Below are 14,250 nucleotides of genomic sequence, written 5' to 3' on the forward strand. Positions count from 1 at the left end.
AGGAGCCTGTAATGCCCTACATTATCAATAAACATAACACTAAAACATCCGATGCTTTTAATAAAAGCATGATATTTTAATTTAGTTAATCTTTGTGTACTGTTAAGGATGTTTTTATCCACTCTGGGGTGATTTTGAGTCTGGGGTGAATTTGGCCACAGCTTTCTTTGTGTTTTAGCAAATGAAATTATTTTATTTCATTATGAATTATTTTACAAATTTTATTTACTCTATATTGAAAAGTTTTAACTCCGCAATGCACTCTGGGCAAATTCACTACCTTTTCATTATGTTGGTGGCTGTTTTTGCCCTATTGACTTCCATTATAATGACATTGCAAAGCCATAACCGCATATAATCATGCATTCTTGATTGTTGGTGTGTTTCCAGTTGTGAAGAGGAATGATTTTCTTTTAAAGGAGGGTGGAGCCTGAGAGCCACACCTACCTACACAATATCCACATTAAAGAAGGAGTCTAAGAACCACACCTACCTATTACAAAACTTAAATTTCCACATAAAAGAAGGAGGAGTCTAAGAACCACACCTACCTATTACAAATCTTAAATTTCCACATAAAAGAAGGAGGAGTCTAAGAACCACACCTACCTATTACAAAACTTAAATTTCCACATAAAAGAAGGAGGAGTCTAAGAACCACACCTACCTATTACAAAACTTAAATTACCACATAAAAGAAGGAGTCTAAGAACCACACCTACCTATTACAAATCTTAAATTTCCACATAAAAGAAGGAGGAGTCTAAGAACCACACCTACCTATTACAAAACTTAAATTTCCACATAAAAGAAGGAGTCTAAGAACCACACCTACCTATTACAAATCTTAAATTTCCACATAAAAGAAGGAGGAGTCTAAGAACCACACCTACCTATTACAAAACTTAAATTTCCACATAAAAGAAGGTGGAGCCTCAGAGCCACACCTACCCCATCATAGCCACAGACCAATGATGATGAGCTGTTTAGAGCTCTAAAGATGTCCTAATTTGAAAATGGTCATACCAGTTTGTTTTGCGATTTCACTTGAAGTTTATCTGTGGCTTTATGATATTGGCATTAAGATTGTAATTTTTTTCCTATCTTGTGAAGTACTTGCAATTGAAACAGTCCTAAAATTAGAAAAGGATTAAGAGCTATGCATGATTTTGACCTTTGAAAACTGTCTGGATTGTTAAAAAAAAAAAAAAGTTGGTAACAAAATGAAGGAAAATTGACAAATAGACAAAAGCAGGGCAGAATTGAGACACTGCTTATTAGACCCAAACGACTGATAGCCACAACCTAAATGACTGATAATCCCGCCCTAAATGACTGATAGCCCTGTCCTAAATTACTGATAGCCCCACCCTAAATGACTGTTAGTCCCGACCTAAATGACTGATAGCCCCACCCTAAATGACTGATAGCCCGCCTTAAAGAACTCATAGCCCTTCCCTAAAGGACTGATAGCTCCACCCTAAAGGACTGATAGCCCCACCCTAAATGACTGATAGCCCGCCTTAAAGGACTCATAGCCCTTCCTTAAAGGACTGATAGCCCCTCCCTAAAGGACTGATAGCTCCACCCTAATGGACTGATAGCCCGGCCCTAAAGGACTGATAGCCCCTCCCTAAAGGACTGATAGCTCCACCCTAAGGGACTGATAGCGCCTCCATAAAGGACTGATAATCCTGCCCAAAATGACATATAGCCCCGCCTTAAAGGATTGATAGCCCCACCCTAAAGGACTGATTCCTCCGCCCTAATTGACTGATAGCCCCGCCCTAAAGAACTCGTAGCCTCACCCTAAAGGAATGATAGCCCCACTCTAATTGACTGATGGCCCCGTCCTAATTGACTAATAGCCCATCCCTAAATGACTGATAGCCCCGCCTTAAAAGTTTGATAGCCTCACCCTAAAGGACTGATTGCCCCACCCTAAAGGACTGATAGCCCCTTCCTAAAGTACTGATAGCCCCGCTCTAATTGACTCATAGCCCCATCTTAATTGACTGATAGCCCCGCCCTAAATGATGGATAGCCACGGCCTAAATTACTGATAGCTCCGCCCTAAAGAATAAATAGCCACGGCCTATATGACTGATAGCCACACCCTAAATGACTGATAGCCACACCCTGAATGACTGATAGCCACACCCTGAATGACTGATAGCTCCGCCCTAAAGACTGGATAGCCACACCCTAAATGACTGATAATAATTTAATTTCATTGCGACTTTAAAATGTTGCCTAGTCAGGCTGCTTGCTATGTTTTGGAACAGAGTTGCTGTGTTTGCTCATCATGTGGTCGTCCTAAATATGTTTTATATGTGGTTTCTCTTTGGATGAGAATAGACCTCAAGAGACAGACACCTGGGAGTTCAATCAGCAGCCCAGATACAGGTAGCTCTGCTTGCTGCTTCCTGCTGCTGCTGCTGCTGTAGGGCTGTATTGGGACGGGGTTGGGAGGGTTAACAGGGGCCGCTTTTTGCCCCCCTCCGCACTGAAGGTGGTTTTTCTTTCCTTCTCTTTTTCTGAGGGATTTTGCTACTCTAGGGAAGTCACTGCAGTAATGGGAACTTTCAGATGTCTTGTAAGGGTATGAGGTCTTAAAATAATCGAAGGAAAACTTGTAAATCAAATCACTTTTATTGTCACATCATCAGCAGCACGTGTGCTATGAGTTAAAAGCGTAGATTTTTATTTTTTTTTTACTCAAAGTCTGATCTTCGATGTGCAACGAGGGAGCCAATTTCCCGAAGTGTGTGTCTGTCGTAGATAACGAGAGTGTGTACATCCAGCACGAAAAACAACAAAAACACAAGTAAAACACACAAAACACAACAAAGTTTGCTGGGAGCTCGCAACACGGCGGCCATGCTCGGCGCCATCTTGATGACGTGTTATATACTAGCAATGAAGCTTTGGGGTCAGTATTTTTAAAAATAATGCTTTTATTCAGTAAAAAGCTATTAAATTGATTTGAAGTAACAGTAAAGACTTATGCATTTGTATATCGTCCATTGAAGGAAGCATTAAGGTGATTTAAAAAACAAGTCTTTATTAAAAATGTAGCTTTTTTTTATTTTCCTTTTTTTCCAAACATTTTCTCCCCCCCCCACACACACACACACACACACATATATTAGGGGTGTCACGATTTCAATTTTTAATCGAAATCGATCGAAATTTATGCTCAATTTCGATTATCGAATAAAAAAATGGAATCGTCGATGCTGCCACGCCCCCATGTCACGTCAGCTTGGCTTGCCAAGTGGGAAAATAACAGGCTTGTTGAAGTGCTTGTTAAACTGCAGAAGCAGGAGACCCGTCGACAGAGCTTAAACCCTCTCCTCTTTCAATGAAGTCGCCGGTGTGTAAGCATTTTGGATTTCCAGTGAGTTATGTTGACAACGTTTGTGTTGTCGACAAAAAAAAAACAGATTTACAAGCTCTGCTATGTACGTATTACGTACGGTTCGTCCGATAGACATCGGCATCGCGATCCTCCGCCCCCCCCCGTTGCAAATCCGCTTGCGAAAAGTTCACACTCAGGCCCTGTTTACACTGTCTTTGTTTTTAAATGGCATTTTAGAACGACAACGATTTGACATCCACAGTGGCGTGTAGCATTTCTGAGCCGCCCTCCTTCCTCACTACCTCTGAAAATGCACATCACATGACCACACGGACACAGACGCACATACAGCAGGTCCAGGCAGTCAGAGGACTGCTTCAATCTTTCACTCACTTGTACTTTTTAGCGAACACCTCAGATACTGTTGGCTGGTTCCTGTTGGTTGTGCGTCTTTTTTACCGACGCCATTATAACGACACAGATCACTGCCTATGCACGAGTCCTGCAGAAAAAGTGATTGACAGGTGGTAATTATGTGTGTATCTTGCCTTTATTCATTTACTGTATGATTTGTTAATGGGTAAAACAAAAACCATGCAGGTCAGGTAGTTTAAACGGTAGGCTACAAATAATTAATTGGTCATTAATTAATTAATTATTCATAATCGAAAATCGAATCGAATCGTGCCTTTAGAATCGAAAATGTAATCGAATCGAGGATTTGGAGGATCGTGACACCCTTAATATATATATATATATATATATATATATATATATATATATATATATATATATATATATATATATATATATATATATATATATATATATATAATTTTTTTTTAACTAATGTCTCATTGTTCTCAATTATAAATGACTTCTGACACATGATTTTTTTCATGTTTGCCTACATCAGTGATGCTTCTTTCATTTTTTTAATGCATAATAACTGAAAATTAGCAGTCTAAATTTAAAGGAAAACTCTGCTGATAGTTCTGCTTTGCCATTTAAGGAATTTTTTTTTCTAATTATAATATTATTTCACAAAAGTTTTATTTTTGATTAAACAACAGACGTTTTATTGTAATTTGGATCAAATACATGCAGACTTCTTTTAAAATCGTAAAACAAATTCAACAGGAAAAAAGTTATTGTTAATGAATCAGGTTCTGTCTAATGTATTTTAAGACCTCATATCTTAAAGGCTCCTAAAGGGTTTTCTGTGCTTTCTGTTGTTCAGTATCAGTCAACAGTTTGGACACTTGCTTCCTAAAGACCTTCTGGTTATTAATGGAAATGGAAAAGCAATAAAGCAGTATTGCATACATATCATAATAATGCACATCATTAGCTTTTATGATGAACAATGCAACAAAAAATGTTAGTTTTGTCTTGTTTCTAGTCCAAATGTCTACAAATTCTAAAAGGGGACCTATTATGCCTCTTTATACAAGATGCTAAATAAATCTCTGATGTGTGTAGTGAAGTTTAAGTTCAATACCACACAGATAATGTTTGATAACTCTTTGAAGCTGCCCCTTTTAGGCTTTAATTCTAGTTGTGCCGTTTTGGTGACTGCCGCTTTAAATTTAAATGAGATTCAAAAGAGGGCGGAGCTACAAATGCCTGTGTGTCAGCATAGTGGCAGATTCAAAAACAAGAGTAAAATCCTATGCTAATGAGGGAGAGATGGTCACTAGTGGGTGTGGCGTTTGACACGAATGTCAATCAAAGTGTTTCTGTTTTGATCGAGTGATTATAAAAAAAATAATAGTAAATTTTTACTGTTAGAAGCTGGTAATATTCACACACTGCTGCCACACAACCATATTTAAACTCCTTATAAAAGAGATTTTTGCATAATAGGTCTGCTTTAAATCAAGAAATATTATCTTGACGAGCAAAAATAGTCTTGTTTTCTGAAATAATAAATCAAAATTAAAGTAAATTTACAATTTTATCTTGCTTACACAATTTTTAAGATTATTTAGCTTGTTTTAACGAAAAACTCACTTAATTTGGATGTATTATTTCTGAAAACAATGACAAGACGATTGTTTGCTTGCCTAAAAAATGCTTCTTGATTTGATATTTGGACTAGAATCGGTCCTAAAACTAGTTGGCAGTGAATGTACGGGAGGTTTCATTTTTGTGTCATTTCAGAATGATTGTGTCTAAACCTTTGACTGATAGTGTGTACACACTGAAGTTAAGAGAGTAATCCCCTGCATGTAGACATTTAGGACATCGCAAGACAGTCATTGACATAGAAAATGTAAAATATAAGTCATGTCCTTTTTCTAACACAGGCTCATTGGGAAAGTGTGCCCTGATGTACAGAGAACCGAGAAATATGTGCTCGCTGGTACATATGACTGCGTTTTATATGTAAAATGAATGCTACGGGGCGGTACCAACGATCGCTTACTTTGGGAATAGACAGCTTTTCCAGGTTTGCTTTTGATGGCACTAGATTTGGGTAGCAGAGCTGAGCAGACCAGGGTTCGAGTCCGATAAAGGATTATTACATAAACCAGGAAAAAGGAAACCCAAAAAGCAGTGCGAGACAAAAGTAGAAGCTGACTTTTCTATTGTGATTTTCTTTTGAAAACACTATGGGTTGGGTTTAGGGTTTTGGGTATATCAAGTTGATATACTATATTTTACAACAGTTCTGTCTGGTTCTTGAATCTGATTGGCTGATAGCCGTGCAATATTCTGCCAGTAACAGCATTCGTCCAACCTCTTCACCCTTTACCCTTGTGTATTACTCCACCCACATACAGCAACAAGCAGAGGACACTCTACAGCTCGACAAATACTGCTGCTGTTGGACAACATAGTGTACTTTTGAGGCTTTTTTTTAGTCGAGAATGTAGTTGTTTATATTGGAATTATGCATTTTATGTATAAAGACAGTACCTATTTTTAAATATTTTTAATATCTTAGAGACCCGTCTGCGGCATTTAGCCTGTATTTGAGCAAAGACGGTTGATGATGTTCATCCACAAGATGGTGACAGAGACCGCAAAATTAGCCTTAAGAGAAAAACAGAGTAATTACTAACATTATTAACCGGTAAATTTCTTTCTAAGTCGATCTCCTTTTATGTTGTGGTGCTGTATTTATACCATAGTAGTATTGTGATTTCTTGATTGCTACAGAGAAATACTGGGAAGTTTCTGTAGACTGATGGCATTTCATGCCGTTCAGCATTATTATCTAAAAATGTCAGCACAATCACCTGTTTTGTCATCACTTTAGACATTACGCTAAGAATCATTCAATACTAGCTCTAAAGTGACGTTAGTGAACGAACAACAGTTTCTGCTGTTCTGTGAAGGAATGGCAGAAGAAAGTAGTTCCTCTTACAAAAGGGTTTTTAGGCTCTCCGTGATTGCTTTTCTTTTTTTATTAAAAGGGGCCGATATACAGCCACATCGCACTGCTACTCATGTGATATTGCTCATTTATGCACAACGACAAGCTTCTCTCACGAACATGCAAAAAACGGTAATACGCAGAAATATCTACAGCACCCTCTGGTGGATTTATGAGAAATGGCATGTATGAAATTAATGTATCTGAGAACGCCCTCTAGTGGATGGGTGAAGGCTCCAGTCACAGGATTCTAAGCCACGCCCCTCCTAACATTATTTTGCCATGAGGCACAAAAAGAAGTCCCGCCCCCTACTCCGTATTCCATTTCAGTTGAAAGTACCTCAACATATTTTAAGTCTAAGCACTTTGCAGTTCAAGCAGATTTTAGTAGAAAATTCGCAAGAAAATGTAGTCCAGGGTACATGTTTGTTGGTTCTAACAAATGTAGCCCTGGGCACATTTTTCCAATGAGCCTGGTTGTCTTTTTCTTTCATATAATTTTTTAAAAAATTTTTTCTCTGTGTTAGTGTTTGCACACCCCAATTTTATGGTACATATTATGCTGGTGTCCTCAACGTCTTATTTTTTTCCACTTTGCCTTTACTTAAAGTGCATTTTTCCTGCTCTGTTGACCACAATAGCGGTAAAGCCTGAGGTGTGTAATCTGGAGTATTGTTGCTTCATGGCTGTAAATGTGTTTTGCATGCTCTTAAAGCTGGTTTGATCCCGCTGCTCTGTGACGGGTTTAATATTTCACCGTCCTCTTCCACAGTGATATGTGACTAATATTTACATTTTGATTCTCATCTGGACTGAGAGGATAAATGTAATCCTATTGGAGTTATACAGCAGTGGAGTTATACATAATAAAGTAAAAACCTCAGATATACTAGTGCAACCAACATTGGTATTGCATATAAACACCATCAGAATCAGCATTAGGAAGTCATTTTCTAAAACAAAATAAATTAAATATGCTTATTATGTTTAACAGGGTTTGCGGTTACCTTTTTATGCACATAATAAAGTGGTGGATTATATATAGAGTCTACTGATTTCCATTTCACATAGAGGGAATTGTGCAGGCCTGGATTAAGAATTCAGAGGCCCCTGGGCACAATGTCTTGTAGGCCCTCTACCTGGCCACACACCTATAGTTTAATTTAAAAAAAAAAGATTATTGATTAATTCATTTTCTTGTCGGCTTAGTCCCTTTATTAATCCGGGGTCGCCACAGCGGAATGAACTGCCAACTTATCCAGCTAGTTTTTACGCAGCGTATGCCCTTGCAGCCGCAACCCATCTCTGGGAAACATCCACACACACACTTATACGCAATGGACAATTTAGCCTATCCAATTCACCTGTACCGCATGTCTTTGGACTGTGGGGGAAACAGGAGCACCTGGAGGAAACTCACATGAACGCAGGGAGAACATGCAAACTTCACACAGAAACGCCAACTGAGCCGAGGCTCGAACCAGCGACCTTCTTGCTGTGAGGCGACAGCACTACCTACTGCGCCACTGTTTTGGCCCTCACGATTATTATAATATTTTTAAATTAAAATTAATCTATAATGTATTGCCTGCATTTTTTAAATAAATGATATACAGTACAAATATTTCTAGCCTACAAATACTTAACTTACTATTAAAGCATTTAAAGCATACTTTAAAAAATATACTAATACAACTAGTAAAAAATTAGGGATTTTAATATACTTGTTCAAATTCACTAAAGCAGTACTAAAAAAAATATATTTAGGGGTATTTTTAATGTATAACTTCTATAAACTTATGATGCATATGATTTGGATATAACGCCTCTCCAATGCAGTTCTTTGAATCTGAGTCCTCCAGAATACACACACTTATTAATGATTCCTACTTGTCTTCCTCGTGATGAAGAGTAGGTAAAATCGAATATGTAGCGGGGGGAAAAAAGAAAAACGTGTTCATCAGACGCTGGATTTGAACCGAGTTCATAATCGATTGCGTCAAAACATGTTGCCATGCGCTTTACGAGATACGCCATTCATGCTTCTGTCATTTGCGCTTTTTATTTTATGTTGTCACCGTCAATCAAACGGGGATGGGCGTGAATCACTCAGCTAGCTTATTGGATTTAGCCTAAATAGACACTCCATATCTGCATTTCCCCCCCTCACAGGTGCCCCTATTCCGCACGGGCCCCTGGGCCTGTGCCCATAATGCCTATTGGTTAATCCAGCGCTGGAATTTTGTCAATATTTTACACCATAAAATGACTGCTCTTTAATATGAAGTTCAATGCATAGGCATACTGATACAGTTGAAATCAGAAGTTTACATGCACTGTATAAACAGCCACATAATCATTTTTTAAAAATAAAAGTCAGATGTTAATGTGACTAAACTTTTTCTCTTTTAGGTAAGTTAGGATTATCAAATTTGTTTCTGTTCTGCTTAATAGCAGAATAATGAAAGATATTTTCTGAGAAATTGTTATAACTTTTCTTGAAAGTCAAGTTCACACACAATAACATTATTATCCCTCTGATAAAGCTCAGATGATGGTGTCAAGGTTTTGGAAGTTTCTGATTGGCTAATTGACCACATTTGAGTTAATTGGAGGCACAACTGTAGAATAGTATTTAAGAAAACCTCAAACACACTGCTTCCTTCTGTGACAACATGGAAAAATCAATAAGCCAGAATCAACAAAAAAAAAGCCAGATTACAATTAGCTAAATTACACTGAAAAAAAAAATAAAAAAAAAAACGTTTGGAGACATGTCCTGTGGCTAAGATTGAACTGTTTGGCCATAATGACCAGTGTTACGTTTAGAGGACAAAGCGGAAAGCTTACAAGCCCAAGAACACCATCCCTACTGTGAAGTATGGGGGCGGCAGCATCATGTTTCACTTCACAGCATAGATGGCATCATGAAGAAAGAACATTATGTAGAAATACTGAAGCAACATCTCAAAACATCAGCCAGGAAATTACAACTTGGCCACAAATAGGTCTTTCAAACAGACCATGACCCTAAGCATACTGCCAAATTAGTTCAAATATGCTACAGAGTGAATGTTTTGGAGTGGCCATCACAAAGCCCTGATCTCAAGCCTATAGAAAATTTGTGGGCAGCGTTGATAAAGCTTGTGCGAGAAAGACAGCCTACAAATCTTACACCAATTCTGTCAGGAGGTATGGGCAAAAATTCCTTCAAATTATTGTGAGAAGCTTGTGGAAGGATGCCCAAAACATTTGACCAAAGTTACACAGTTTAAAAGCAAAAAAATCTCTAATTATTCTGGTGTTTAGCAAATGTAAATTAATTAGTTAATCCTAACAGACCTAAAATAGTAAACGTTTTGTATGATTTACCATCTGACATTTAGAAATAAATGGTTATGTTCCTTTTTTTAGAGTGTACTGTATGTAAACTTCGGTTTCAACAGTATATTATGCAATGCATGTCTGTGTGAGAACACATTGCTGCGCACACATATAAATTGCCTCAAGTAACTGCAAATAAAATGTCATATTAAAGTTGTGGTTTATTTTAGAAATTGCTTATTAATGATCATAATTTATTGCGGAATTGATTTGATTTATTTATTTTAGGTCGATCTCTCAGGAGCGCAGCACCAGCACCTCGTCCTCGACGGAGCACAAGATTCCACCGGTGCTGGCCAACTACCACAGCCTCCTGCAGGAGCATTACTACCACAGCTACGTCAAAGGTCATACACACACACACACAAAACAACAACAACAACAACACACAAACACGCACACAATGATGCATATTTACACAGACATGAACATTTTGTTTTGCATTAATTAATATAGAGACTAAAAATTAGCAATATACAGTTAAAGTCAGAATTATTAGCCCCCCCCTTAATTATTCTCCCCGCTTTTTATTTTTTCCCCAATTTCTGTTTAATGGAGAGAAGATTTTTTCAGCACATTTCTAAACATAATAGTTTTAATAACTCATCTCTAATAACTGATTTATTTTATCTTTGACATGATGACAGTAAATAATATTTGACTAGATATTCTTCAAGACACTTCTATACAGCTTAAAGTGACATTTAAAGGCTTAACTAGGTTAATTAGGTTAACTAGGCTGGTTAGGGTAATTAGGCAAGTCATTGTATAATGATGGTTTGTTCTGTAGACAATCGAAAAAAAATATTGCTCAAAGAGGCATTTTGTCCCTAAAATGGAGTTTTAAAAATTTAAAACTGCTTTTATTCTCGCCGAAATAAAACAAATAAGACTTTTTTCATATTATCAGACATACTGTGAACATTTGCTTGCTCTGTTAAACATCATTTGGAAAATATTTTAAAAAGAAGAATAAAATTCAAAGGGGGGCTAATAATTCTGACTTTAATAAAACTGTATGTGAGTGCCATAAAGGTGTCAAAGTTAAATATTTTTCTGCAAAGTCTGCTGCAACTAAAGCCTGGTTTATACTTCTGCTTCATGTGACCGGCGTAACCCACGGCGCATGCAACGCGCGTGGCTGTGCATTTATACTTCTGCGCGCTGTCTCTGTTGGTATGCTTTAACACTTCCGAAACGCTAGTTGGCAGTGAGGTGTAAATGTTCCTCTGTGTCGAGTTTCTTCGCTGGTGTTTTGCTTTTCCTGAACACTTCCTAAATGTACAAGTGGCTCAAACTCGCTCATTTTGAGGCAGGAACTGGCGGACGTGCAAGAAATTTAACTATGAGGTAAACACAAAACAAAACTTTCCATCCGGATCTCCCTCACAGGACTCCACACTTTTAAACAATCTCTCCATCGGGGTCACGCCATTTGCGCGGCTCTTGGTCCCGCCCAGACTTGTCAGCGCTACCAAGCCGACCAATCACAGAGCTTGCGCTAAGCGTCGTTGCGACGTGTAGTTACAATTTTTGAGAGGTGGACGTCAGCGACGGCCATGGCGTTAGGGCTATGCGTCAACGCCGTAGCATACGCGTGCATTTGACGCAGAAGTATAAATCAGCCTTAACATTATTGTTGTGACATTATCCTAGCATAGTAACCCCAGGGGGTTATTATAAAATATAATAATTGATCAAATATGATAATTCTAATAGTTTAATAAAATATATGAGATTTTTCGAAATCAAGCGGCCCCCCCCCATTGTCTTCGAGAACCACTGGTTTAAAAGGTGCTTTAAAACATTATTTATACATTTTTATAAAAACAATTTACTATTATATTAATAATGTAATTATAGTTACCAAATACTTGCTCAATAAAACTAAAATCCCTTGTTATTAGAGCTTTAACTCAGTTAAAATGAGTTAATTTATATCTAATAAAATGTGTGTGTGTGTGTGTGTGTGCGTGTGTGTGTGTGTGTGTGTGTGTGTGTGTGTGTGTGTGTGTGTGTGTGTGTGTGTGTGTGTGCTCATATTTAAATAATTTATAGATATTAACTTAAAAAAAAGTGCAAAATTTAGTTTGCGTTCATTTCCTGTCCAAATAAACACTAGTTTAAACTACATTTGCATATCAAAAAATCAAAATGTGTATATGGTGATATAAAAAATTAAAATAATAATAATTTATAAGTATTAATTGTAAGTTGACATTAATTTGTGTTCATTTCCTGTCTGCTGATGTTTCTGTGATTGATTGATTGACAGGTGTCTATCGCAGTCTGCAGCAGTCGTATAACGTGAGCTCTCAGGACGTCCTGACAGCCATGGACTACTGCGAGGAGTCGCTGCAGGAGATCGACATCACGTCCTTCCTGCAGACGCTCTGTGGACATGTGCGTGTGTTTCGAGAACGCCATGAGCTGCACGGCAAATCCAGCAATGGCCCCACAACCTTCATCATTGGGGAGGCAGAGGAAGATGGAGCCGACAGGGCCACGCTCGTGTCTTCATCCAGGTACCCATGCAGAGCAATGCATTCTGGGGCTTGTAGTCGTTTGGGTTTGTTGCATGGAGTGTATTAGTGGTTGCCCTTTTAACTTTTTTTTTTCATTGGGATTTTTTATTATTCATTCATTAATTTTCCTTCGGCAAATGAAGGGTCACCACAGTGGAATGAACCGCCAACTATTCCAGCTTATGGTTTATGCAGCGGATACCCTTCCACCCACAGTACTGGGAAAACACCCATACATTTTCACACTCACACACACACACACACACACACACACTCATACACTATGGCAAATTTAGTAATCTAATTCTTCTATAGTACATGTGTTTGGACTCAGGAGCAACCAGAGATAACCCACGCCAACACAAGGAGAACATGCAAACTCCACACAGAAAACTCTGTGACTCAAACCAGTGACCTTCTTGCTGTAAGGCGACTGTGCCAACCACTGAGCCACCGTGCCGCTTAAATGAATTAAAATGCGGATGTACACAGTCACAGAATTGTTTGTGTTTTTCTTTCTGAAAGTGTTGAACTGGAGGATGTGAGTGAAACCGATTCCAGAGGAAAACTCTCTGTTCCCCCGTCCCCGCTGAACCTGGACGAACCAAAGTCACCCAAAATCCCAGAATTCCCTCTGTCTCTTCTCCAGTCCCAGCAGAAGTGTGAAGTCTATCCTGATTTGCACAAAATCGTACAGGTACTGCAGACACACAGTGATGTGAAACAGCATTTCTAAAATGGTATTAATAATACATTAATAATCATATTAATAATTCTCAGAATAGCATTTTCAAGAGTTCACACTTAGCTCATGATTTCTACATAGCTTGTTTGGCGTGCTGTGCCGGGAGAGAGCCCTGAGCTCAAGGGATTCTCGGGCCCAGGGCTCCCCCCTTTCACAGAGCGAGGGGAAATTGAGCTCAGGTTGATCTCAAAACTCCCCCGCTGCTGAGGTCAAGGTGAACTTCCTGAGAGTAAGACATTAGAAAAAAGATTTAGGCTTATTTATCTATAATATAGAGCGTATTTGGAACCCGGAGGAAACCCACAGGGAGAACATGCTAACTCCACACAGAAATACCAGATGGCCCGGCAAGGACCCGTCGCCATTGGTATTCTTGCTGTGAGGCAACAGTGCTAGTCACTGGGCCACCGTGCCGCCCATTCTGACTAAAGGTGAAAGAAGGGGAGGAGGGGGGTTTCTTCCAGATGAAGATAGTTGTAGAAAGGAACTAAGGATATATATAGTGGTTGCGTCCCAAATCGCATACTTATGCATTATTCTACGCCATTTTGTTGTATAAATAGTGTAAGTAGTGTGTTCGCACTGAAAACTCTAAAAATAATAAGTGCACTTTAATTACCCGGATGATGCACTCATTCAGCCGATAAAATTAAGTGTGTAGTGATGGACACTTCACACACTCAACGACCACAGGTTTGCTTACATAGCGGAAGGGGCGGAGCTATCGGACGCACATGTTGGATAACTTTATTTTGGATGGTGAAAGCAAAATTCTCCTACGAGATTAATTATAGCGCCTCCCGATGGTGAATGTGGCAATACTCATAGCAGGTATTATTTGATACTTCGCTCG

At 38.5% G+C, this 14,250-nt stretch overlaps 1 protein-coding gene across 25 annotated transcripts in view; it reads left to right on the top strand.

Moving 5' to 3' along the window:
- The window catches only part of szt2 (SZT2 subunit of KICSTOR complex), a 174,630-nt gene that overhangs the window by 40,424 nt on the left and 119,956 nt on the right, over positions 1–14,250 (top strand). For 17 of the 25 annotated variants that reach the window (XR_015492873.1, XR_015492874.1, XM_087256034.1 and 14 more), the window contains 4 exon segments: positions 2,359–2,406; positions 10,356–10,474; positions 12,403–12,652; positions 13,178–13,349. Coding sequence is in view for 22 of the 25 variants with exons in the window: in XM_087256034.1 (XP_087112160.1) it covers positions 2,359–2,406; positions 10,356–10,474; positions 12,403–12,652; positions 13,178–13,349 (589 nt within the window). In the remaining 3 variants the exon portion in view is untranslated. 25 annotated transcript variants of the gene reach the window in all.

Source organism: Danio rerio, chromosome 6 (genome assembly GCF_052040795.2).
Source record: "Danio rerio strain M-AB ecotype USA chromosome 6, GRCz13ab, whole genome shotgun sequence".
NCBI lineage: Eukaryota > Metazoa > Chordata > Actinopteri > Cypriniformes > Danionidae > Danio > Danio rerio.